The 25,230-nt window shown below is 48.4% G+C and overlaps 1 protein-coding gene across 1 annotated transcript in view; it reads right to left on the bottom strand.

Annotated features, from left to right (window-relative positions):
- LOC115643431 (venom factor-like) overlaps positions 1-25,230 on the bottom strand; it is a 59,852-nt gene that overhangs the window by 11,117 nt on the left and 23,505 nt on the right. The window contains exons 18-31 of the mRNA XM_030547461.1: positions 24,930-25,041; positions 24,549-24,634; positions 24,223-24,362; positions 20,491-20,703; positions 18,413-18,470; positions 15,211-15,297; positions 14,383-14,586; positions 11,792-11,867; positions 9,322-9,481; positions 7,060-7,155; positions 5,349-5,499; positions 3,720-3,883; positions 1,844-2,002; positions 8-158 (exon numbers count right to left, since the gene is read on the bottom strand). Of these exons, the coding sequence (XP_030403321.1) occupies positions 8-158; positions 1,844-2,002; positions 3,720-3,883; positions 5,349-5,499; positions 7,060-7,155; positions 9,322-9,481; positions 11,792-11,867; positions 14,383-14,586; positions 15,211-15,297; positions 18,413-18,470; positions 20,491-20,703; positions 24,223-24,362; positions 24,549-24,634; positions 24,930-25,041 (1,857 nt within the window). The remainder of the gene's footprint in view (positions 1-7; positions 159-1,843; positions 2,003-3,719; positions 3,884-5,348; positions 5,500-7,059; positions 7,156-9,321; positions 9,482-11,791; positions 11,868-14,382; positions 14,587-15,210; positions 15,298-18,412; positions 18,471-20,490; positions 20,704-24,222; positions 24,363-24,548; positions 24,635-24,929; positions 25,042-25,230) is intronic.

Genomic DNA, 25,230 nt, shown 5'->3' with positions numbered 1-25,230 from the left:
AACTTACCATTCTGGGCTTCCCTGACAGACACCTTCAAGTCAAAGTTCTTACACTGAGATGTATCCTCTGGTATCTTTGCATTGTAAACCGTTACCACGGTCAAGGTTCCTTGTCCGGTGCCTCTTGCTCTCACAACGAAGTCTTTATTCAGCCTAGTCTGTAAAGAATCCACAGTCAGATTGGGTGACTCTTACATTTCTTAATTTTAAATAGGCCAGTGCCAATGAAACGTGCCAGACTGATAGCCTGCAAGATTTCTGTGTACAGAATACTGTGTACAGATGTGCTCTCCTCAGCTCAAAAAAGATACTCTGAACTGGAAAAGGTTCAGAAAAGGGCAACTAAAATGATTAGGGGTTTGGAGAGGGTCCCATATGAGGAAAGATTAAAGAGGCTAGGCCTCTTGAGCTCAGAAAAGAGGAGACTAAGGGGGGATATGATAGAGGTATATAAAATCATCAGTGATGTGGAGAAAGTGGATAAGGAAAAGTTATTTACTTATTCCCATAATACAAGAACTAGGGGTCACCAAATGAAATTAATAGATAGCAGGTTTAAAACAAATAAAAGGAAGTTCTTCTTCACGCAGCGCACAGTCAACTTGTGGAAATCCTTACCCGAGGAGGTTGTGAAGGCTAGCACTATAACAATGTTTAAAAGGGAACTGGATAAATTCATGGTGGCTAAGTCCATAAATGGCTATTAGCCAAGATGGGTAAAGAATGGTGTCCCTAGCCTCTGTTCATCAGAGGGTGGAGATGGATGGCATGAGAGAGATCACTTGATCATTGCCTGTTAGCTTCACTCCCTCTAGGGCACCTGGCATTGGCCACTGTCGGTAGACAGATACTGGGCTAGATGGACCTTTGGTCTGACCCGGTACGGCCGTTCTTATGTTCTTAAGTTCTGATGTTCTCTATATGCCAAACAGGTGCAGGGCGAGCTTCATACACGCCTATTGCCTCTTAATGTGCTTACATTTGTTCTTATAAAGCAGTATGTAAATGCTAAGTCTTATTATGGAAGGGAGTTCACTCTCATTCACCCCTTCAGCCTTTAGCTTTTCTGCTGAGCCTGTCAACAAGAGTGATGGGGATTCGCCATCAGTGAACGGAGACCTCCCAACTCAACTCATGCAGGACAGTAAACACCCATCTGATGGTAATGCCCAGAGCTGGTCAAATAACTATGGAGCTGGGTGAACAACTGAGCTTTTGGTTTGCTGAAGGTCCAAAAAATTGGCAAAAAAAATTAGGTTCAACCCAAACCAAATCTGAAAATGACAAAAAGTTTTGGTAAATCAAAACAAAAAATCCAATTTGGGTGGAAAGAAGCCTTTGTTAAGGGATAGATTCACAAAAGGGAAGCAGGAAGAGGTAGTGCTCCGCTTGTGACTTTTAGCTCAGTGGTCAGGAACTCACCTGGGATATCGGAGACCCTTGTTCAATTCCCCTCGGCCTGTGGAGAAGGGTTTTGCACTGGGGTCTCCCATATTGCACAAGGGTGTCCTAGCCACTGGGCTATGGGATATTTTCATACAGGGCTTTCTCAAGCTCTCCAGTTCAAGCTGTTCCACTTTTCAGAAATAATGACTCTCACTGGAGCAAATGTAAATGGAGCGAGGGCGGGGCTGAGCACCCACTGGAAAAAAGAAAAAAGTCAGCGTCTGTGGTGCCTAAGGACCCTGAGATTGGGCAGTGGCTGGACTCCTTTCAGACTGCAGGAGCATGAAGCACCCTGGGCATCCAGAGCATAGACGCTTGGATTGCCCTCACAGCCGTCCTAGCGCATGGTCAGGAAGGGGCACATAGTAGGATCTGCGGCAGCAGGAAAAAACAGTACCTCAGCCGTTCTGAGCACCATAGCATTCTCATACTCAATCCTGTAAGTGAGTGGTTTAGTACGGCCAGGCAGAAGAACAGAAACATCCAAATTCAGCTCCTTGTGTAGGGGGATGTCTATCTGGTACTGCGCAAGAGCCTGGAACACCATGATGATAGCCTGGAAGACCAGGAAAAAGACAAGAGGGTTACACTTTATTGTCCTATTGCCACGAACCAAAGGCCTGCGTCCCTTTTGCTCCTGAATTACCCCAGTGGCCTGTGAATGAGATCAGAATCCAACCCTGAACTGCTTAATGAAAATACAACAGTTAACTCTCAGCGTTAGATGTTACACAGAATAGCAGGCGGTATATTTTTGTGCCGTCAGTGATTAACATATAGTCATTAACACAGACATGAGCCAGCCCAGTAGCAGAGGCTCATGTGGAAACGGTTATCCATCCACTATAAGCCTCTATAGGCCTTATGTCTAGGTTAGACATTAGGAAAACTTTTTAACTGTAACGATAGTTAGGTACTGGAATAAATTATCAAGGGAGGTTGTGGAATCTCGGTCACTGGCGTTTTTTAAGAACAGGTTAGACAAACCCTGTCAGGGATGATTTAGGTAATACTTTGTCCTACCTCAGTGCAGGGGACTGGACTAGATCAGTGGTTCTCAACCAGGGGTATACGTTACCTGTGGGTACACAGGGGTCTTTCAGGGGTTACATCAACTCATCTTGCTATTTGCCTAGTTTTACAACAGGTGACATAAAAAGCACTAGCGAAGTTAGGACCAACTCAAATTTCATACAATGGCCTGTTTGCAGTGCTCTATGTCAGGGGTTGGCAACCTTTCAAAAGTGCTGTGCTGAGTCTTCATTTATTCACTCTAATTTAAGGTTCCGCGTGCCAGTCATACATTTTAATGTTTTTAGAAGGTCTCTTTCTATACGTCTATAATATAGAACTACATTATTGTTATATGTAAAGTAAATAAGATTTTTTAAATGTTTAAAAAACTTAATTTAAAATTAAATTATAATGCAGAGCCCCCGGACCAGTGGCCAGGACCTGGGCAGTGTGAGTGCCACTGAAAATCAGCTTGTGTGCCGTCTTCGGCACGTGTGCCATAGGTTGCCTACCCCTGCTCTATATACTATACACTGAAATGCAAGTACAATGTTTACAATCCAATTGATTTCTTTTATAATTATATGGTAAAAATGAGAAACTCAGCAATTTTTCAGTGATAGTGTATGTGACATTTGTGTTTTTATGTCTGGTTTCGTAAGCAAGTAGTTTTTAAGTGAGGTGTAACTTGTGGGTACACAAATCAGATTCCTGGAAGGGGCACAGTAGTCTGGAAAGGTTGAGAGCCACTGCATTAGATGACCTAACGAGGGCCCGTTCTGCCCTATAATTTTATAATTCTAGGATTAATAGGAGCCATGTCTTAACTGTATGGGGCATAAAATTAGTGGCAATTTATAGACATAAAAAGTTACATATGAAGTATGTGTAACAGTGAGGATCGTTAACCGTTGGAACAATTTGGGAAGAGTCATGGTGGATTCTTCACCACGGACAATTTTTAAAATCGATATTGGATTTTTTTTAAAAGCTCTGCTCTAGTTCAAAAAGGAATTAGACTGAGAAGCTCTGTGGTCTGTGTTATACGTGAGGTCAGAACGGACGCTCACAACAGTCCCTTCTGACCTTGGAAACGATGAATTTATATTAGATTATCATGTCCACCTCCTGGACTAACACACATTGTTCCCTATGGTGGAGTGTCCATCTCAGTTGGTCAAGTGATGGGGTTTCCATTCCTTCTATTGGGAGACCTTCCCACAAAACATATTGTTATGCCTGCCAAAGATTATACTCACTTGGGTAGATCCATACCCCCCTTCATAGAATTTCTGCTCTGTCAGCCATCTGACTATGGGACTGAGCAATTCGTACTTCTTCGCACGCAGCAAGGCCAGTAAAGCATACGAGGTGGCCTCGATGCTGAAGGTGGGGGCGTTCGTGTCTTCCCAGCGATTTCCCTCTAAATGCGATAAAAGAATGAGAACTAGAATTACCTTCACCAGGACACAGAACAGCACATTCTGAGCAGCTCCAAAAGGAAAATACCACCTCTGGAACCACACCCATGTGAAAAAATGGACAGTGTGATGCAAATCCATAGCTACACAGATATTCCCACAGAAAATATCTAAGTGCTACAGAAAAGATGAATGATCTTGTGGTTAAGACGCTGGCTTAGGACTCAGATCGGGGCTCAGTTCCCAGCTCTGCAACAAGCTATTTTGGACAAGTTGTGGGGAAGTGGGAAAGTTCTTAATGTTTTCTCTGAATACTGGGTGGGTGCCTCCGTTTCCCCTATGCATTTCTTAGGTATCTAGGTGGGGGGATCAGGGTGTATGATTGTTGCAGAGCCCAAGAAGGCCCCTGTGATACTGTCTGCACAGAGAATGGCCGGCACTCTGTCTCCTGGCAACTAATGGCCTAGGCCCCCTCCTCTGCAAAGATGCCAACTGAAGGTGTTGGAGAACAAAGAGATCAGGTGACGTCCTGGCCTGGGAAAGAGACAAATGCCAGAGAGGAGGGGCTGGAGAGTTTCAGTCTGGAGCTGGCTGGGAAAAAGATGGGGAGCCCAGATAGGGCTCTGGCCTCCCTGGGGCCGCCCCAAGATGGACCTAACTGAGGGGGTCCTGTTGTCTGTACCTGAAAGACCTGTCTTGGACTGTGTTGCTGTCATCTAAATAAACCTTTTGTTTTACTGGCCGGCTGAGAGTCACGGTGAATCGCAGGATGCTGGGGGTGCAGGGCCTTGTCTCCCCCAGTTCCGTGACACAAGTTGCATAGGATACATGTCTACTGCGATAAAAGACCCATGGCACAGCTGCAGCTGGCCCTGGTCAGCTGACTTGAGCTCCTAGGGATCGGGCTGCAGGACTATAAAATTGCAAAATTGTTTGAGCTTGAGTTGAAGCCCCCATTCTGGGAAGTCCCAGCAGGGTCTCAGAGCCCAAGTGGTCATGTTGCAGTTTTATAGCCCCATTCCCCAAGCCCTGCAAGCCCAAATCAGCTGAGCCAGGCCTGCTGCGGGTTTTTTAGGGCAGCGTAGACACTCTGGGTCTTAGTTTCCCCATCAGTTGGCTTTGTCTATGCAAACTGTGATTTTCAAAGCAGCCTGAAAGAAGTAAGCAACCCACTCCCATTGGGTCTAATTAATTTGAATAGGCACCTTTGAACTCGACTTTAAGCATCGTGGGATAGGGACTGTCTCTTGCCATGTGCCTAGCAAAAGGGGGCCCTGATCTGGGTTGGATGTCACTGTAAAACTGATTAGAATAATATCAGCCCAACTAGACATTACTCACTGTTAAACAAAACCACAAAAACTCTCAGCTGTTGCAGATCTTGCTAGCCCTTTGATCACTCCCCCCGTGAGCTCCCTCCCAACTTGGCCACATCTTTCTGGTACTGAGTACCCTCCAATAATCTACCTGTTGAAGCGTTCATTAGCACTTTCTCGCTGTCCAGTTCCCCCATCAGGGCTAAGGCATAGGATGTGAGAGCCACTGTGTAAGGTCTTCTGAGAGATGGATACACTCTGGCTAAGTATTCCCCAGCTTTGTTAATGCCATTCTGCAGGCTCTGAGAGGTCAAAAAAACCCAAAACATATCAAGAAACCAAACCCACTGATCAGGCTGAAATTCTATTAATTTATATATTTTTACATTACGTAGTTTAAAAAAACACACAATTCATTGAATTGTATCGTGGGTGAATTTCATTCTCTCCGCACACACCCTTCCACCACTGTGCCTTATCTTTGACCTAGAGGGGCTTCCCTAGAGATTAGAGAGGGGAATGCATCCTCCGTGGTCCACTTGGGTCTTGATTCCCCTGGTGAAACTGCTAACATGGCGGCCAACTGGGAGCGTGGGTTTTGTGATCTAGAGATCTGTCTGTCAAGAACCGTGCAGACACACTCTCCTTCCACAATTCACTTCCCATAGGAGAACTAAAAACCTCAATGACATTTTTCCATCACTGCAGGTCTGAATCTGGGGGGAACAAGGTCTCTAGAAGTGAAAGACTCCATGTCCCATTGACAATCCATCGAGCTAGCCACTCCCTCTGAATATGTGCTTCTATCAAATACTGGAAATGGAGACCAGGCTGGCCTAGCTGGGTAGGCATATTTGGACATTCCTCTCTCTTACTGGCAATAACAAGGAAAAAAGAAATCAGAGGAGGAGAATGGTCTTGCAGGGACGGCACTGGGCTGGCAACCTGAGCTCTAGCAGCAGGGTTGGATAATTTTTGGTGGTGCCCAAAATGGGTCCAAGTCCTGCCCCCTACCCACCTGCCTAAGGCTCTGGGAGGGAGTTTGGGTGTGGGCTCTGGGAGGGAGTTTGGGTGTGGGCTCTGGGATGGGGCTGGGGGATGCAGGAGGGAGTCAAGGGGTTGGCACTTACCTCGGGTGATGTCGGCTCCCAAAAGTGACCCGCACACCCCTCTGGCAGCAGCTCAGGGAGGGGAGACACCCTCCTCCCTTAGGGGCCACAGAGACATGCCGGCCACTTCCAGCAGTGACACAGAGTGGGTGGGCAGAAAGCCGCCTTAGTCCCACTGTGCTGTGGGTGGTGGTGGCGGCGGCCGCCATGGGCCTTCGGCCCAGGCCCTTTTAAATAGCCTGAGGCCAGCAGGCAGGGCCAGAGGATGCTATGGGGGAGAGACCCGTCCCCAAACATTGGTGGAGCCAGGCCCCTGGGCTCTGAATATTCCTGGAGCCCGGGCACCACAGGCCCATACGACTCGCTGCCCCTGAACCTGGGTTCAATTCGTGGTTCCCCTACTCATTTCCTGCATGGCCTTGGGCATATCAGTTGTCTCTCCATGCCTCTTCCCCCCCATCAGTAAAAGGGGGATAATAATACATCCTTGCTCTGTCCGGTTTATTTAGATTGTAAAAATCTTTGGAGCAGGGATTTGCCATTATCACAATATAAATCTAAGCTCCTGGAAGATTGTGCTGAGATCTCTGGAGGATGTGGAATCTGGCCCCACAGCACAGTTTGTCATGTGAACTCAAATCTAGCAACTCTATTCATGCCTTTAGGCCAAACTCTTTCCATCACGTGTTCACGCAGCACATCTGGAAAGGGAAATAATGCGAATAAATGAAGATACTTGACAGACATACTCACAGGGACCTGATTGTTACAAATGTCTTTGGACTCCAGCAATGCAACAAGAACGAACGCTGTTAGTGAGGCCTCAGGCTCAGCACCCTGGTACCCTCCCTAAGGGGGAAACAAAGAACAAACCTCAGGAACAGAATTAATGACATTATCTATATACCTCTCTACGTTACCGAATCTATTGATGAGATTTAGCTCTGCATTTTTAATACCCTCATCACTACAGTATCTAGGCACCAATTACAGTAACAGTATTGCAATGTTCTGATGTCACACCATCACGGCCATGCATCAAATGCAACGTCACAGTGTGCCAGCCCCCAAAAGAAATGATCTATCTACCTATCCCCACATAAACACTATCCATCCATCCCCGTACACTTCCTCTCTGTTTATTTATCTGCTTCCTACATCCTCCATGGCCCATGAAATTGATGGCTCTCTCCATGGCAGTGTCAAATGTTATTACTCCTGGGGGAATTCTGTGGCACTACAGATGCGCAGGATTAATGTGTCGTGCAGAATTTTTTTCTGGCAGAAAATACATTTCCGCCCAAGAAGCACTGCAGTTCCACCTTTCGCTCACTAGAGTCCATGAATGCAGTTGGTTGTTCGGGTGCCACAGCAGCGTCTGGTGAGCAAAAGGCAGAACTGCAGTGCTTCTGGGGCAGAATGTATTTTCTGTGGGGAAAAAAATTCTGTGCATGCCCAGTGGTGCAGAATTCCCCCAGGAATAGAAGTTTATCACAGCACCCTGCCTGTGGAGCCAGGTTAGGACAGAGTGCGGCACACAGGGCTGCTGGGGGGGTCCACAGGCTGGGGTTCAGAATGGCCACTGGGGGACAGACTGGGGCAGGAGCTAGAGGGCTGACATTGTTGAGGGGGTGGGGGAGGGAAGCTGCAGGGATACATAGAATCATATAATATCAGGGCTGGAAGGGACCTCAGGAGGTATCTAGTCCAACCCGCTGCTCAAAGCAGGACCAATTCCCAACTAAATCATCCCAGCCAGGGCTTTGTCAAGCTTGACCTTAAAAACCTCTAAGGAAGGAGATTCCACCACCTCCATAGAGAACCCATTCCAGTGCTTCACCACCCTCCTAGTGAAAATTTTTCCTAATATCCAACCTAAACCTCCCTCACTGCAACTTGAGACCGTTACTCCTTGTTCTGTCATCTGCTACCACTGAGAACAGTCTAAATCCATTCTCTTTGGAACCCCCTTTCAGGTAGTTGAAAGCAGCTACCAAATCCCCCCTCATTCTTCTCTTCTGCAGACTAAACAATCCCAGTTCCCTCAGCCTCTCCTCATAAGTCCTGTGTTCCAGCCCCCTGATCATTTCTGTTGCCCTCCGCTGGACTCTTTCCAATTTTTCCACATCCTTCTTGGGGATGGGCGAGGAGGCTGCAGAAACCCATGGAAATGGGAGGTGTGGGGACAGGGGTAGATGTGCCTGAATGGGAGAGGGCTTGGGGTCAGCCAGGGTCTACATGGGGGAGGCTCCCCAACTCCTTAGCAATTCTGCCCTGCTCCCCAAAAAACTCATTCCATGTTTCTCCCATCCATCCCCAACAGCCCTCCAGCCTGGTTCACTCTAGGCTCCTTCCCTCTCCCTCAGCTCCTCCATTACCCCTGACTTTCCCAAGCCTTTTCACTGCTTCTGACAGATGCAGGAAATATAGTTCTGTCCTGTCATTTAAACAAATTACTCAAAATTCTGTATTAATATACCTAGTAAGGAATCTATGTGTCAAAAAACATTGCCAGAATCTTTTTTTGGGTCTATATTGTTACAAACGTACTTGCCGACAGATATTTTGAAATAAATTGCCAAAATAATTTAAACTGGCATGATTATATTGTGTTATTTAGACAAATAAAATATACAGAATTTTAAAATATTGTGTGCAGAATTTTTAATTTTTTGGCACAGAATTCCCCCCAGAAATATGTTATGTCCCTGTTTAAGCAGGCTCAGAAATGCCAACGATAGCTACAAATATAATCCACACTTACTCAGGGGGATGCAATTTCACAGACACTGGGCCAAACCAAATATTTACTCAGCTTTTACTCACTTCTGCTTCAGATAAAATTTCCATTGACTTCCACAGAGGTTTTGCGTGGGTAAGGACCCAGTGAGAAAGAGTAAAGACTTTGGGATTTGGCTTAGTGAGTCAAACTGCTGATTTAGGAAGTGTCAAGCTGCTAGGCTGAATAGAATGGGGGACAGTCTGGGGTATTATGGGAACTAAGGTTAAACTTACCATCATACTTTTAGACATCACAGGAGCATTTTCCTGAAAGATGCCATCGGGTTTCTGCTTTTCTAGGATCAGCCATTTCACAGCCCCGCAGATAACTTCAGATTGTATGGCCACTAGCTTGCTAGCCAGGGCAAAGACCTTCGCTACATACGCCGTCAGCCTGAGGGGTTAACATGCAGAATCAATCAGGTCAGAAGGTCACTCCTGCCTTCCTGAAAGTCTCCTTGACACAGATGTTTGAGCCAATGTATTACCATCTGTGCTGATGGATGAGTTAAACGTGTATGAAAACTTCACCAATAATTGGTGTCGGGACAGGTTTTGTGTGGATCAACCTAGTAAATCAGTTGCAGTAACTTAATTACCATGCCCACAAATAAGCGGGGCGGTGGGGGAGAAGAGGGCGACGGGTGAGCTTAGAGACACGCAAATGCTTAGAAATCTGTATGGCACAGAACTTCCTGCAATAACTGGGTTTTCACTGGCATTCCACCATTCAAGCACTAACCAAGTCTTACCATAGGTGCTGACTCCATGGGGTGCTCTGAGGCTAGAGCACCCATGGGGAAAAATTGGTGGGTGCTCTTCACCCACTGGCAGCCAAGCTCCCCGCCCTGCTCCAGCTCACCTCTGCTTCCGCTCCGCCTCCTCCCCTGAGTGTGCCGCATCCCTGCTTCTCCTCCCAGCGCTTGCTGCTGCGAAACAGCTCTTTCGCAGTGTAACAAGCTGTGGAAGGGAGGTGGGAGGAGCGGGAACACAGCACGCTTAGGGGAGGAGGCAGGGAAAAAGCGAGGCTGGAGATTTGGGGAAGGAGTCCAATAGGGGCAGGGAGGGGCGGAGACTTTGGGAAATGGCTTGGAATGCGGGCGGGGCAGGGGTGGAGTTGGGACGGGGCCTGGAGAGGTGGGGTGTCGAGCACCCACTGGTGTCTGGAGAAGTTGGTGCCCCGAGTCTTACTTTGCTTAGCGTGAAATGTGATGGGATCATGACTAGTAGAGCTGTGATTAACTAGGCAAAAACAATTTAAATGGGGCTACTATAAGGTGGGTGCATAACTGGCTGGATAACCGTACTCAGAGAGTAGTTATTAATGGCTCCCAATCCTGCTGGAAAGGTATAACAAGTGGGGTTCCGCAGGGGTCTGTTTTGGGACCGGCTCTGTTCAATATCTTCATCAACGACTTAGATGTTGGCATAGAAAGTACGCTTATTAAGTTTGCAGATAATACCAAACTGGGAGGGATTGCAACTGCTTTGGAGGACAGGGTCAAAATTCAAAATGATCTGGACAAATTGGAGAAACGGTCTGAGGTAAACCAGATGACGTTCAATAAAGACAAATGCAAAGTGCTCCACTTAGGAAGGAACAATCAGTTTCACACATACAGAATGGGAAGAGACAGTCTAGGAAGGAGTATGGCAGAAAGAGATCTAAGGGTCATAGTGGACCACAAGTTAAATATGAGTCAACAGTGTGATACTGTTGCAAAAAAAGCAAACGTGATTCTGGGATGCATTAACAGGTGTGTTGTAAACAAGACATGAAAGTCATTCTTCCGCTCTACTCTGCGCTGGTTAGGCCTCAACTGGAGTATTGTGTCCAGTTCTGGGCACCGCATTTCAAGAAAGATGTGGAGAAATTGGAGAGGGTCCAGAGAAGAGCAACAAGAATGATTAAAGGTCTTGAGAACATGACCTATGAAGGAAGGCTGAAAGAATTGGGTTTATTTAGTTTGGAAAAGAGAAGACTGAGAGGGGACATGATAGCAGTTTTCAGGTATCTAAAAGGGTGTCATCAGGAGGAGGGAGAAAACTTGTTCACCTTAGCCTCTAATGATAGAACAAGAAGCAATGGGCTTAAACTGCAGCAAAGGAGACTTAGGTTGGACATTAGGAAAAGTTTCTAACTGTCAGGGTAGTTAAACACTGGAATAAATTGCCTAGGGAGGTTGTGGAATCTCCATCTCTGGAGATATTTAAGAGTAGGTTAGATAAATGTCTATCAGGGATGGTCTAGACAGTATTTGGTCCTACCATGAGGGCAGGGGACTGGACTCGATGACCTCTCGAGGTCCTTTCCAGTCCTAGAGTCTATGAATCTATGATTATAGAATTTGTGTGCGCCGTGGACACCTTCCCACTGGGAACTGGACTGAAACCCACCAAATTCATTTCACACAAGCCATCATGTTCTAACAAACACGTGTTAGACCTCTACTGATCTAAGCCACTCTGGTGTCAGCAACCATGCAAGGAACTGCGTTCCATTACCAATTTCTGATGCTGTCAAATCCCCTCCGTTTTTAATCCCCTGGTGTATTTTTCTAAAGATCCAGTTCTACACGTGAAATTTGTCCATTCAGTGTAGCCAGGGGAATAGATTGCTCTGGCTCATGTCTTTCAGAGGAATGGTATACAAACGAGAAGCTCTACACAACGCAGCAGAGCGTTATAGAAAAGCTGCCTTTACCATGTGCTTGAAGGTGAACTTAAATAGGCTGCATAGGAGTGGTTGGGTTTCTTATATGCCAGTTGCTGTGTGTAACCTGAAAAGGAGAAAGAAAGGTCTTTGAAATGTGTTGTGCACCTCTCCTGCCTTATCCCTCCCATCTGTCATCCTTCTCCCCTTCTCTCTTTCCTCTTTGCAAAGCACCATCTCTGCGCTCAGCTACCTGCTTGCCTCCATTCTGTGTTTGTTAGCAGCAGTCAGTTTGACTGGGAATCCAGTCCACTGAAGCAACTAAACTGAGCACTCCAGAGATCAGGATCCAAGTCACTTTCATGCTGGCTCAGGCTAATGTGCGCATCACATCTAAATTCTGCTCCTAGTGCACACAGAGCCGTGAGCCGAGCATGGCGCAGATATCAGGTAGGAGGAAATCTAAGAGGCAGCACAGGTAGCTGAAAGAGGAGTTCAGTCCCCATGACACATTCATACCTTGGCCACTCTATAGAGACAGCTGCAGGATGTCCTGGATCAGATGTGGTGAGGATTTTGGCAGAAGTGGATTAAGATTTGTTGGGGCCCTGGGCACAAAGAACATTTGGGCCCACCACACCCTGTGGGACCAGGGATGCCAGAACTGGGGCGGGAGGGGGGGGACTAGGGAGGTCACCCCCCCCCACACTTTTAAAAGTGCAAGGTCATTCTCGCCCAGTTTTTAACATGGGCGGAATAGTGGCGGTCAGGTGTGGAGCAGTGGTGGCATGGGCATAGTTTGGGAGAACAGGGGAGGCGTTGCCCTCTCAAACTGCAAGCCTAGGGCCAGAGGTGACAGGAGGAGTGGTACCACAGGTGGTGGGTGAACCTCCAGCTCAGGTAGGCTAGCCCTCGGCCCACCCCTTCCACTTGGGACCCCGCCCTGGAAGAGGCAGAAGGCTGGACTGGAGCCCCTGCCCCTGGGTCCCACCAGCAGTGGTGTGCCCCAGGTGGTGGGGACATGGGTTGGGAGATGTTCTCAGGCACCCCAGGCCCTCTCCTCAGAGCAGGTGGAGGGTCCGGGGCTTCCCACAGCAGCTCAGGCTCCCTGGGCAGCTCTTACCATTGCTGGCTCTGGCTTCTCCAAGGGGAAGAGGAGGAGCTGGGGGCAGGGACACGGTTCTGGTGCCAGTGCCCCCTACACATCTAACCAAGTTCCGGCGCTCCTGCTGAGTCCCCCAGATTAGATTCTGGCAACATCGATATGTGTCCAGCTAGGAACTGACTTGAGATCCATCAATTGAGCCCACAAAGACCCCCAAACAGCAGTCCCAAAGTAAGTTTTTTGCTGTTATCAAGATGGAACAGATTTTAACCATCAACTATGTATATCTGTCCCACTAGGAAGTGGGCTAAGACTCACCAGTCCGGAAAATAATTTAATTGTTGAGGTGAGATGGATCTGAGCTGGAAGTATATGGGAAAATGGTTCTACTATAATCCTAGGGGAATACCGTGCCACTGCGCACGGCCAGAATTCATGTCCCATGCAGAATTTTTTTTGTCTGCAGAAAATACATTCAGCCAGAGAGGTTCTGCAGTTACACCTTTCACCTACCATGGGTTGCAGTGGTGCCAGAACGGCGGGTAGCTGCTCCTGGGTGGGAGCAGCCCCAGCTGCAGCTAGGGAAGAGAAGAGGCTGTGTTCCTCAGTGCTCTGCCCATGGGGCCAGGTCAGGAGGCATGGGATATGGGGGGACAGACAGCAGGGGGCACATGGGGCTGCTGGGTGTGTGTGTCAAAGATGAGTTCAGAAGGGCTAGTGGGGGGGACAGACTGGGGTGGGAGCTGAATGGGGGGGGGAAGGATACATGGGAACAGACAGAAGACGGGTGGTTGAGTGGGGGTTAGGGACATGGGCACAGGGGGAGGAGAGGTGGCTGAGTGGAAGTGCAGGGACACATGGCAACTGGGGGTACAGGGACACTTGGGGACAGGGCAGATGTGCCTGACTGAATGAGAAAGGCTAGGGGTCAGCCAGTGTCTGCATCGGGGAGGTTTCCTAACAATCCCTCCCCCCGACCCAAAAAACCCCACATGTTCCATACTTCTCCCACCCACAACCAACAACCCTCCAAATCCACATCAAGGCTCCTTCCAGCCATTATTACCCTCTCCCTCAGCTCCGCCTTCACTCCTGCTCCCCCAAACCTTTGCACTGCTTCTGAGGGGTGCAGGAAATAAATTTCTGTATTGTAGTTTAAATGAATTACTCAAAGTTCTGTAGGAATATGCCTAGTAAGGAATCTATTTGTCAAAAACATTTCCTGAATCTTTTTTGTTGTCTGTATTGTTACAGACAAACTTGCTGACAGGTATTTTGTAATAAACTACCAAAATAATTGAAACTGGCATGATTATATTGTGTTATTTTGACAAATAAAATATGTAGAATTTTGCAAAATTTTAAAATATTGTGGCATAATTTTTCATTTTTTGGCATAGAATTCCCCTGGTAGGTTGACACCACTCACCTTAGCCATCCTAGCCCCCACCCAATAGCCATATGCAGGAATAACCAAGCCCAAGTAATGAACAGGAGTCTGGAGAAGGACCTGCTGTCACCAAGGAAAGCCTCTTACCACTTCTGATCAGGTTGATGGCTTCAGCCCGGCGATCCACCCCCATCTTCTCCCACTGGTCGGTGCTGTCCAAGAAGTAGGTGGAAATGACCGTTGGGGTCAAACGGATCATGTTCTGTTCCCCACAGCCAGAGGGCACCACGATAAGATGCCTCAGCTTGGCCCCGTCGATAGAGTTTTCTACAACCAATGCCACGGGGTTTCCTGGCCAAGAGAAGAACCTGGTGTGAATTCAAGCATGGGAGTGGTGGAATGGGGAGAAAGTGACCCCTCAATGGGTTCTGTAGACTTAACACTCTGAACTTGAAATGTGCCTCAATGCCCCCTGGAGTCTGGGGCACCCACAGCCCTGTAGAACTGGGTCCTAAGACTGGGTCAGTTGATCCAAACCCCTGCTGGGACCTTGCAGGTTGGAAAAGAAGTCAGTGATGTGAAGTCTGGGTATATTTTCAGTGCAACTTGTTTCATTTACACTATGCACACCAGTCCTGGAGCAGAGGGACTTGCAAACAGCATGCAGGTCAGTCCTCTCTCTCCGGGATCTTGGCCCCAAACACTACTTCTCAGTTCCCAGGGAACACTCTAGTAACAGAGATGAAAGCAAATGCTCCTGCTGCTTTCCATAGCTCCCCTAAAGAAAATTCACAAAAAGGACACCACCACTGTATTCCTTCCTTGACTAAAAACTCGCTCGCACATTAGAAAAAAACTTGTAAGAGTATGTAACATTTGGTCCATTTCTTGACCTCTGGCCTAACAGTCTTACGAACTTCTGAGTTTCACTCAGTATGATTTCTAAGCACTTCACAATCACAGGCTCTTATTTACCAGTGATGGAGACTTTAGTTTCTGGTTCAGTATTTGGAATGATATCATTTATATCTGGAGCTTTCACCTTCGTTACCTGTTCCCCACCTGTGAAAAAAAGAAAAGAACCCACAGTGAAAATATGAGCATCCTGTTGGCTTTGTAGCTGCTATTTCTTCTGGGTTACAGGCTCCCTGCCTTCATACAGAGCCTGAAATGATGCCCTATAGAGGGAGATAGAGGAAGGTACTAAGATGAGATGGGGGTGGTGACTTTGCAGTCCAAACTGATTGTCCCAGGATTCATACTGCTGACTTTCGAATAAGCCAAACCAGCTGTGTGATCACAGGCATGAATTCAGCTGATTTAAAGCGATGGTAAAGACATTAATATTAGTGCCCTGATTCTCCACTACTTTTCACCTTATTATTAATTATGATTATTTGTACTGCAGTAGTCCCCAGAGACACCAGTCCAGGGCCAGACCTCCATTCTTCCTCTGTTGCCTCCAGTGATGGAGAATCATGTCTAGTTTTGGAATCAAACATTTTCTAAAATGTTCTCCTCTTCTATCCTTGAGAGCTACCTGTTCCATCAGCCAATAGCAAAATCCGTGTCACACTTTATATTCAAAAGTATGATTATACAGAGTTTATAAAAGGATTGACAACTTCTTAATAAATGTTTTAATAAATGGCTAATCAATTGTTAGATTCTTAGAGTTCAGCAGATCAATAGGTTGCTTATAACCACTACAACACCTTCTATTGATATCTGCAACACATACTGTTCATGTCTGCACCCCGCTTATAACATGTAGTAATATTTTAAACCCTTTATTAACTGCTTATAAATGTGCTTAACATTGTGTGACCAAAATCTGTTTTGATTTGTGTCTGACTCCTTTGAGAGGAACATTAGTTCACTGGTTAAGACATTATCCTTGGACTGAGAACCTGGACTCATTCCTTACTCTGTATGTCTTTGGGCTAGTAGTTAACAGCTTGTTTCCCCAGCTGTAAAATGGGTGTAAAAACCATTTCCCCATCTCATAAGTGTGTTGTGAGGATAAGTACATTAAAGATCATGAGGAGCTCAGTGTGACACTGCACCTCATTATTCTTCATAGAAATATTGTTATGATATGAATATGGTACAACTAAGATATGTTTTATGTAAGTTGGGTCATGTGAGGTATCACTGGAAATGTTCTGATCTACTGAATGTGGTTATCCAATTTGTATGCATGTATCATTTCTGTATCTGCGGTTAGGAATATTGACTATGTAACAGTTACAACTATGTGTGTATTTGGGGGAACGCCCACCAGGCAACAGGCAATCAGCCTCAATAGGCCATTAGGAAGAACAATAAGACTTGGAAGATACTAATCTCAGCGCCGTCCTGAGACGCTCCTGGGGTTGCTGCTTTGACACTACAAGGTCAAGTGATCGGATCACCTGGTACTAGACCCCCATCTTGGGCTTTCAGTGTTTTTCCATTAAGAGGTAGTGGGGTGGGGGAGGGGTCAGAAACAAAAGATTCCTGCCTTATGTATATTCTATTTAAGCAGGGCCAGCTCCAGGCCCCAGCACACCAAGCGCATGCTTGGGGCGGCATGCCGTGGGGGGCGCTCTGCCACTTGCCGGGAGGGTGGCAGGCAGCTCTGGTGGACCTCTCGCAGGCATGCCTGTGGAGGATCTGCTGGTCCCGCGGCTCCGGTAGAGCAGCCACGGGCACGCCTGCGGGAGGTCCACCGGAGCCGTGGGACCAGCAGACCTTCCACAGCCACGTCTGCAGGAGATCCACCAGAGCCGCGGGACCGGCGAGTGGCAGAGCGCCCCCCGCTGCATGCCGCCGTGCTTGGGGCAGCGAAATGGCTAGAGCCGGCCCTGTATTTAACGCTGGGAAGTAAGGCAATCAGATCTTTTCTCCTTTGCCTCCCATCCAAGAAGGAAGATTGCTAAAAACATCTGAAGGAAAAGGAACTAAGCAAGGGCTGCGTCCAGGCTGAGAACAGGGATTTACCCTGTAAAGAGACATAACTGGAACTCTGATCTGCAGAAACTCGGCAACCTGCCTAAAACATCATTTAGGGTGAGAAATTACAACGTGTAACCTGTTTCTTTAGTATATTAAGCTTTGTTTGTATGTTTTGTTTTATTTACTCAGTAATCTGCTTTGTTCTGTTTGCTATCCTTTATAATCACATAACATTTACCATTTATAGTTAATAAAATTGTTTTTAGTTTATTCCAAAATAGTTTGTGCAATTCGTATCTGGGGGAAGGGGCAGGCAAAAGCTGTGCATATCTCCCTCCATATTGAGGAAGGGGGAGATTTTTATGAGCTTGCATTGTGCCTCTCTCTCTATACAGCACAAGACAATATTATTTTGGGTTCACACCCCAAATGAGGTGTGCATGTGAGTGCTGGGTAAATCCCCGAGCTGAATTCAGCTGTGACTGCTGCTATAATAATGATAGCAGATATGCCTCTCTTAGAACTGGATGGAACCTTGAAAGATCAGTGAGTCTAGCCCCCTGCTTTCACTAGCAGGACCAATTTTTGCCCCAGATCCCCAAGTGGCCCCCTCAAGGGCTGAACTCACAACTTTGGGTTTAGCAGGCCACTGCTCAAACCACTGAGCAATCCCTTCCCCCAGCTGTGAGCTTACCTGTGTCTGGCCCAGAGAAGGCTTGAGGGCCTGGCACAGCAAGGACAGAGTGAGGAAGCCCAGGCTGGTGGAATAGGTGGATGTTGTGGGACTCCAGCACATCAGGTGGCACCTCGGATGTGGGGGTTCTAACCTGTCACACTCAATTACTATGGTATGTGTAAGTATCTTGGATGGATATAATGCTGTGGTGATACATGATTGTGTAAGGCAGACAGAGGGACCAAAGAAATGTCAATATTTCACACAAATTTTAAACCAGTGTGGGGTATTCCATGGAACTGATGCAAGTCTTCCATTGACAGCTTGACACTGGCGGCCTCACATGTCACCAAAACCGGAAGCGATCCGTTTGAAAATCCCCAGGCACGATCGTATGGCAGGTGTAGAATTTTTCTGGTGAGTTTGAGGCAAATTGGGAAAAGCGTTTGAAAGATATGAGGGCTCCCAAAATGAGATACCCTCACTTGTCTATACATTGTGTGCTCACCGGGTGCTTGCAGAAGGAAAGGCGCTATATAAAGACAAATCATTGTGGTTACTCACCTTCTGCAGCTGGATTCAGTTCAGTGGACATAGACCGGGTTACTCTCATCCCTTCAGGCTAGGAGGGAAGAACAAGAACACGTGATCAAAGTGTAACAAAAGTTATTTGCAGCGTTGTAGCCAGGATGGTCCCAGGACAGGGGTGACGGCATAGGCACCAACTCCGTGGGTCCTCTGGGGGTGGAGCACCTACAGGGAAAAAATGGTGGGTGCTGAGCACCCAGTGGCAGCCCCATATCAGCTCTCTCCCTCCCCCCCCCACAGATCAGCGCCTCCCCCTCCTTCCCCACGCCTTTTGCCCACTGCAAACAGCTGTTTCGCAGCGTGCAGGAGGTTGGGAGGAGGAGTGAGGACACAGCATGCTCAGGGAAGTGGGCAGGAAGAGGCAGGGAGGGGGTGGAGCCTTGGGAGAAGGGATGGAGTGTGGACAGGGCCTGGGGTCAAACACCCCCCGGCTCTTTGAAAAGTTGGCTCCTGTGGGCGATGGATTCTTCCCCAAAGTGGGGGGCCCATGAGGCCCCATGCCCTCTGTGGCCCTGCCCCTCCTCTTCCCTCAAAGTCCCTCCCCCCAGCCAAGCTGGAAGCTGGAGCCCAGCTGGGGAGCCCAGGGTGCACCCCCTGCCCGGGGTCAGAGGGCCCAAGAGCAGCCCCCAGCCTACGTCCCCGCCTAGGGCAGGTGGAGGGTCTGCGGCTCCCCACAGCTGCCCCTGCAGCTCTTACCCCGACCCCAGGGGTGGGGACATGGGCCAGGGGCTGCTCTCGGCCCCTCCCCCAGGCAGATGGAGGGTCTGCGACTCCCCACAAAAGCCCAGGCTCCCTGGATCGCTCTTCTCTGGGCCGGGCTCCAGCTTCTGGCCTGGCCAGCGGGCGGGGCCTTGGGGGGGAAGAGGACGGGCTGGGGGCTGGGCCCATGGCAAAAGTGGAAAGGCCATGGCCCCTTGCCCCCCCCATTCCAAGATAAGAGAGAGAGAGGTAATTGATTAGCCATTTAGGGGGGTCAGGTAATATCTTGTATTGACCAACTTCTGTTGGTGGAAGGGACAAGCCTTTCGAGCTTCACAGAGCTCTCCCTCAGGTCTGGAGAAAGAAACTGGAGAAGGAATGTTTCCTTTTGGTCTGGCTGCATCTTTGAAGGAAAAGGGGGAAGCTCCATTCACAGCCCTAAATGCCACCCTGGTGTACATCTACTGACTTCAGTGGAGCTTTACCCAGAATGAATTAGTCCTCTAGAACTGAGCAGGGTAAGGAATTGGTGTTCTCACAGCTGTATGTTGTTTCAGTTCTCAGTGAAGGACCCCTGATCCCCAAGTGAAGTCTCCTGTTAAGAGGCCAAATGGTACTGATTTTCCATGGGCAAGCTGGAAGAGTCAGTCCTGGCACTTCTGGACCCACATTGCTCTCAGATATAACTGACTCATATCCTCCAATATCAGACCACTGTTACAGGGCCAGCCTAAAGATGTTTGGGAGGGTTTATCATGGCCCTCATCCCTGTAATATCTGAGTGCTTCACAATCTTGCATGGATATATTGCTACAACCCGCCTGGGGCACAGGGCAGCAGTAACATCCCCATTTTACAGATGGATAATCAAAGTGCAGAGAGACTAAGCGACTTGCCCAAGGTCACACAGGGAGTCTGTGGCACAGCAGGGAATCAAACCCAAGTCTCCTATACCCTAGGTCAATACTTTAACCACTGGACCATCCTTCATGTGCAGTGAGGGCTCATGAGATGATTCTTTGAGATACGCCAGCAACATTTTCCATGAAGTGTGTGAGAATATCTTTAAAACGTCCTCCCACAATTTTACTGCAGAAATGGAGCCCGCTGAGGGTGCTGGTCCAAGGAGCACTAGGGGGCTTAGCAGCTGAGCTCGGGTCTCTCATGGGACACCCTGCAGAGTTATGTGCAGCAACTAGGCCATTAACTAAGCTACTGTGATCACTGAAGTGGGCGGAGGACATAGGTGCTAACTTCAGAGGGAAGGTAAAGATCAGATTCCAAAGAGAACCTAGCCAGGCCACCGGCTGCTTGTCCTGTGACCAGACAAGATGGGCCTGTGACCCAGTACGTACCACGACCTTCAGCTTCTTCTTTACACCGTCGGACACGTATGAGTCCCACACAGCTGCTTTCACCTCAACGTCGTGCAGCCCTAGCTCCAGTGGGACGATGATGAGTGGCACCGCCTGGGAAGACATGGGTGCAATTTCCAGGATCTGCCGGTATTTCCTTTTGGAAGAGGACGCGCTGCACAAAGCTGGATTGTGTAACAGCTCCATTCGGACCTGGGAAGAGAGCACAGGGGCAGCTTTTACCCAAATATGGTAACCAGAGGGGAGCTGTTCTCTCTGTTACAAATGGCTGCTTTGCTGGCTGGGGTCTGAGGATTCGATCCTGCCAGGTGCTGAATGCCTCCAGCAAGCTCAAGGTGCACAGCATTCTGCAGCATTTCTCCAAGAAGAAGTCCTATAACAAGGCTAAAAAGCACTGGTTGATGTGTAATGAAGCCAAAGGATCCAGACTGGCAGCCTCTACAAACCCAAGTATCACATTTGTCCACAGATCGGGACACTGGGGTGAGGATGTCAGCAAGCATGTGGACACGGGTGATGTACTTTGACTTTCAGAAAAGCTTTGACAAGATCACAAACCAAAGGCTCTTGAGCAAAGCAAGGAGTCATGGGGTAAGAGGAAAGGTCCTCTCCTGGATCAGTAACTGGTTAAAAGATAGGAAACAAAGGGTAACTATAATTGATCAGTTTTCACAGCCAAGAAGTAAATAGCAGGGTTCCCCAAGGATCTGTACTGGGACCTGTTCTCTTCAACATCGTCATAAATGATCCGCAAAATGGGATAACAGTGAGGTGACAAAGTTTTTAGACAGTACAAATTTACTGAAGGTGATTAAGTCCAAAGCAGACTGCAAAGAGTTACTAAGGGATCTTGCAAAACTGTATGACTGGGCAAGAAAATGGCAGATGAAATAGAATGTTGATAAGTGCAAAGTAATGCACATTGGAAAACATAATGCCAACTATATGCATATAATAAGGGGTCTAAATTAGTTGTTTCCAGTCCAGAGAGAGATCTTGGGGTAATTGTGGAGAGTTCTCTGAAAATATCTGATCAATGTGCAGTAGCAGTCAAAAAAGCAAACAGAATGTTAGGAACTATTAGGAATTAGATAGATAATAAGACAGAAAATATCATAATGCCAATCATATAAATCCACGGTATGTCCACACCTTGAATACTGCTTGCAGTTCTGGTCACTACATCTGAAAAAACATATAAAAGAATTGGAAAAACTACAGAGAAGGGCAACAAAAATGATAAAAGTGGATGGAAGAGCTTCCATATGAGGAGAGATTAAAAAGACTAGGAATGTTAATGTTAGAAAAGAGATGACTGTGGGAAGAGTATAATAGAGATTTATAAAATTATGAATGGTGTGAGGAAAGTGAATAAGGAAGTGTCATTTACTCCTTCACATAGCACAGAAATCAGGGGTCATTCAATAAAATTAATAGGCAGCAAATTTAAAACAAATGTAAGGAAGTATTTCTTCATGCACTGCACAGTCAACCTGCGGAACTCGTTGCCTGGGGATCTTGTAAAATCCAGAAGAATAATTGGGTTCAGAAAAGAATTAGCTAAGTTTATGGAGGACAGGTCCATCAATGGAATTAGCCATGACAGTCAGGTGCACACCCATGCTCTGGGTGTCCTAAAACTCTGACAGCCAGAAGCTGGGACTGGATGACAGGAGAGGGATCACTCAATAATTACGCTGTTCTGTTCATTCCCTCTGAATCACCTGGCACTGGCCACTGTCGGAAGACAGGGTACTGGTTCAGCTGTACCACTGGTCTGACTCAACATGGCCATATATTCAGAGTACATTCAAGCCCACATTACAGACATATGTCCCATTCGGAAGTGAAACTGTGAACACATTTAGTCAGATGGTGACTAACAAGCTGCCCTTATTTTGGGAATGATCTTCTGTAAATACACACTGTGAATGGGTTCTGTTTGACCTGATCATTTTAATGTGTTTATTTAAGGACAGAATCAGCTTGCCATGGGTGATGCGTGACTCCTGCATTGGGGAAGGGTGGGGGCCTGAGTGTTGGAAGCTCCCTAGAAGTGTGTCTGTGGCGGAGGGGCCCACCACCACCCGGACTGTGCCCCACCCCCTGCGTCCCCCAAGGCCCCACCCATGCTCCACTGCCAGGGCCAGCTCCAGGCACCAGGCACCAGCCAAGCAAGCTCATGCTTGGGGTGGAAGATTCTACGGGCGGCTTCCGCCCAGTGCTAGGGTGGCACGGCCGCCCTTTTCTTTTTCTTTATTTTTTTTTTGTTCACCACTCTGGCCACCCTGTAGGGGACAGCGGCACGGAGAAGGGGAGCGCCCTGCTGGGAGCGGGCTGCGCGCTCCATCTGCCCCAGCCAGTGCCAGGTCCACAGCAAGCCCAGCAGCCCATGTCCTTCCCTCCCCGCCGACTGGAGCAGCGCTGAGCCCTCCTGGCAGGCAGCGTGGCGGGAGAGACCGAGTGGCAAGCGCCCTGGCTGAAGGAAGCCCTGGCTGCCCCCCTTCCTTCTCTCCCCCTCCCCCACGGCTGGCACTTCCATTTAGGTGACCTAGGCAGTCGCCTAGGGCGCCAGGATTTGGGAGGGCGGCAGACTGCTCCGGTGGACCTCCCGCAGGCATGCCTGCGGACGGTCCACTGGTCCCGCAGCTCCTGTGGAGCATCTGCAGGCATCCCTGCGGCAGGTCCACCAGAGCTGCGGAACCAGCAGACCGTTCGCAGGGACGCCTGCGGGAGGTCCACCGGAGATGCGGGACTGGCGAGCCGGCCCTGTGCCTAGGGCACCAAAAACCCTCGCGCCGCTCCTGCCCTCCCCGCTGTTAACCAGAGCGCGCACTCCACTGCCCGGGGCACAGCTGCAGTGTAGGGAGTCCCATTAGCCAAAAGTTTGCACCCTGGCTCCGGTTGCCAGTCATTTTTTTCTTTTTGCTTGGGGCGGTAAAAAAGCCAGAGCCGGCCCTGTCCACTGCCACTCCACCCCAGGCCCCACTCCTGCTCATCCCCCTCCCCCGGGGGCCCTCCCACTGCTCACACCTCTCTTTGCTTTCTCCCCCTCTGCCTCTTTAGAAGAAGTGCAAGTGGCAGGTGTGGGAGGGGGTGAATAGGCACAAGAGGCGTGTAGGGGAGCATTAATGGGGGTGCAGAGAGGCGTGAGAGGTGGGCTGGGAGGTCATGGGGCAAGTGGAGGAGCATAAGAACATAAGAATGACCATACTGGGTCAGACCAGAGGTCCATCTAGCCCAGTATCCTGTCTACCGACAGTGGCCAATGCCAAGTGCCCCAGAGGGAGTGAACTTAACAGTCAATGATCAAGTGATCTCTCTCCTGCCATCCATCTCCACCCTCTGACAAACAGGGGCTAGGGACACCATTCTTTACCCATCCTGGCCAGTAGCCATTAAAGGCAGCATGAGAGGCAGGCAGGGCAGCTTTGGGGGAAGAGGCAGACTGGGGGCGGGAAGAGGAGCAGTGTGGGCGAGGCCGGTGGAAAAGCGGAATGCAGGAGCGGGGCCTCAGGGCGGAGCGTGGATGGGCTGCACTGTGTTTTGGGCTTAGCCTCCCCAGGACTATTATACCCACTGCCCATGCAGCTTGGGGCCGTAGTTTTCTGTATTATGGCATGGAGATCTCAAGTTGGGCACTCCTGTATCTAATGGCCTGTCTGAAGTGTAACTATCAATGCAATATCTAGGTGCTAGATGTGAGTTTACCTTGATTTTGTCATCCTGATAGTTGTAGAGAATAGCCCGGATCTCCACCTGCTCATTCCTCACTACAGAGTAAGGCAGCCGGAGGTCAATGAAAAAGTCTTTCATCACTGTTATCTCATAGGGGTCAGCCACACAGATCCCTGCAGTAGGAAAGGACCCCGGGTCAGGATCAATGGGATTTACACTTTAATATTGAAACCCGTTTGTTATCACCTGGATTGTTCCATCTCACTGTGAGGTTTTTAAGATCCCTTGCTGCCTGGAGCCCCTTTTTCCCCTTTTGATTTTCTATTGGCTCACTTCAGCAAGTTGGCTGCATTCCTCACCTTTGGTCTCGGAGAGGCTCACGGCCAGCACCTCCCAGGTAGTGATGGAATCCTTCAGGTAAAAATTCAAAGTCTTGGAAGAAATTCTACAAGGAGGGAGAGGCAGAGTTTTAATTTACAGAAGGAAGAAGCTAGGTCTTATGGGCATTCTCAGTCCAAGGGTCTAAATCCCAAATTCACGCACCCTTAAATGAGATCGGACATTGAGATCCTAACTAGTTATAGACACGGACTTCAGCAGTGGTTGGACCCACTTATGCCATGCCTTTTGTTTTGGGGCAAAATATAGCACGGAACAATGGGCCAGGTCAGTAGAGATTTACTGACTTACACCCACTGTGGATCTGGTCCCGTAAGAACCACAGAGCTACACACTCTTACCCATCTCTGTTTGGTAGCTGGGGCAGCTGTTCCACTTGCCATAACCAACTCTCTGGAAAGTGGCTCCTCGAGGTAATATCTTCATCTTGTAAGAACCCTTCATCAATGTGACCTGGGATGTTAAATCAGAGGTAGTTAGCCGAGCTGTGAAATCCTCAGTGCCCTGCACTGAGATTCAATAGGATGGCAATGATGTTATGGCATAAACCGTTATGTTTTGATGCCACCATGTTCTGGGGTTGTAGCATAGGTGGGTGGCTAGATGGGAGAAGGTGCCAGCCACCCACATTTGGTTGCCTCT

The sequence above is a fragment of the Gopherus evgoodei genome, unplaced genomic scaffold, assembly GCF_007399415.2.
Source record: "Gopherus evgoodei ecotype Sinaloan lineage unplaced genomic scaffold, rGopEvg1_v1.p scaffold_59_arrow_ctg1, whole genome shotgun sequence".
Lineage (NCBI taxonomy): Eukaryota > Metazoa > Chordata > Testudines > Testudinidae > Gopherus > Gopherus evgoodei.
This window is presented reverse-complemented; position numbering and strand designations above follow the sequence as displayed.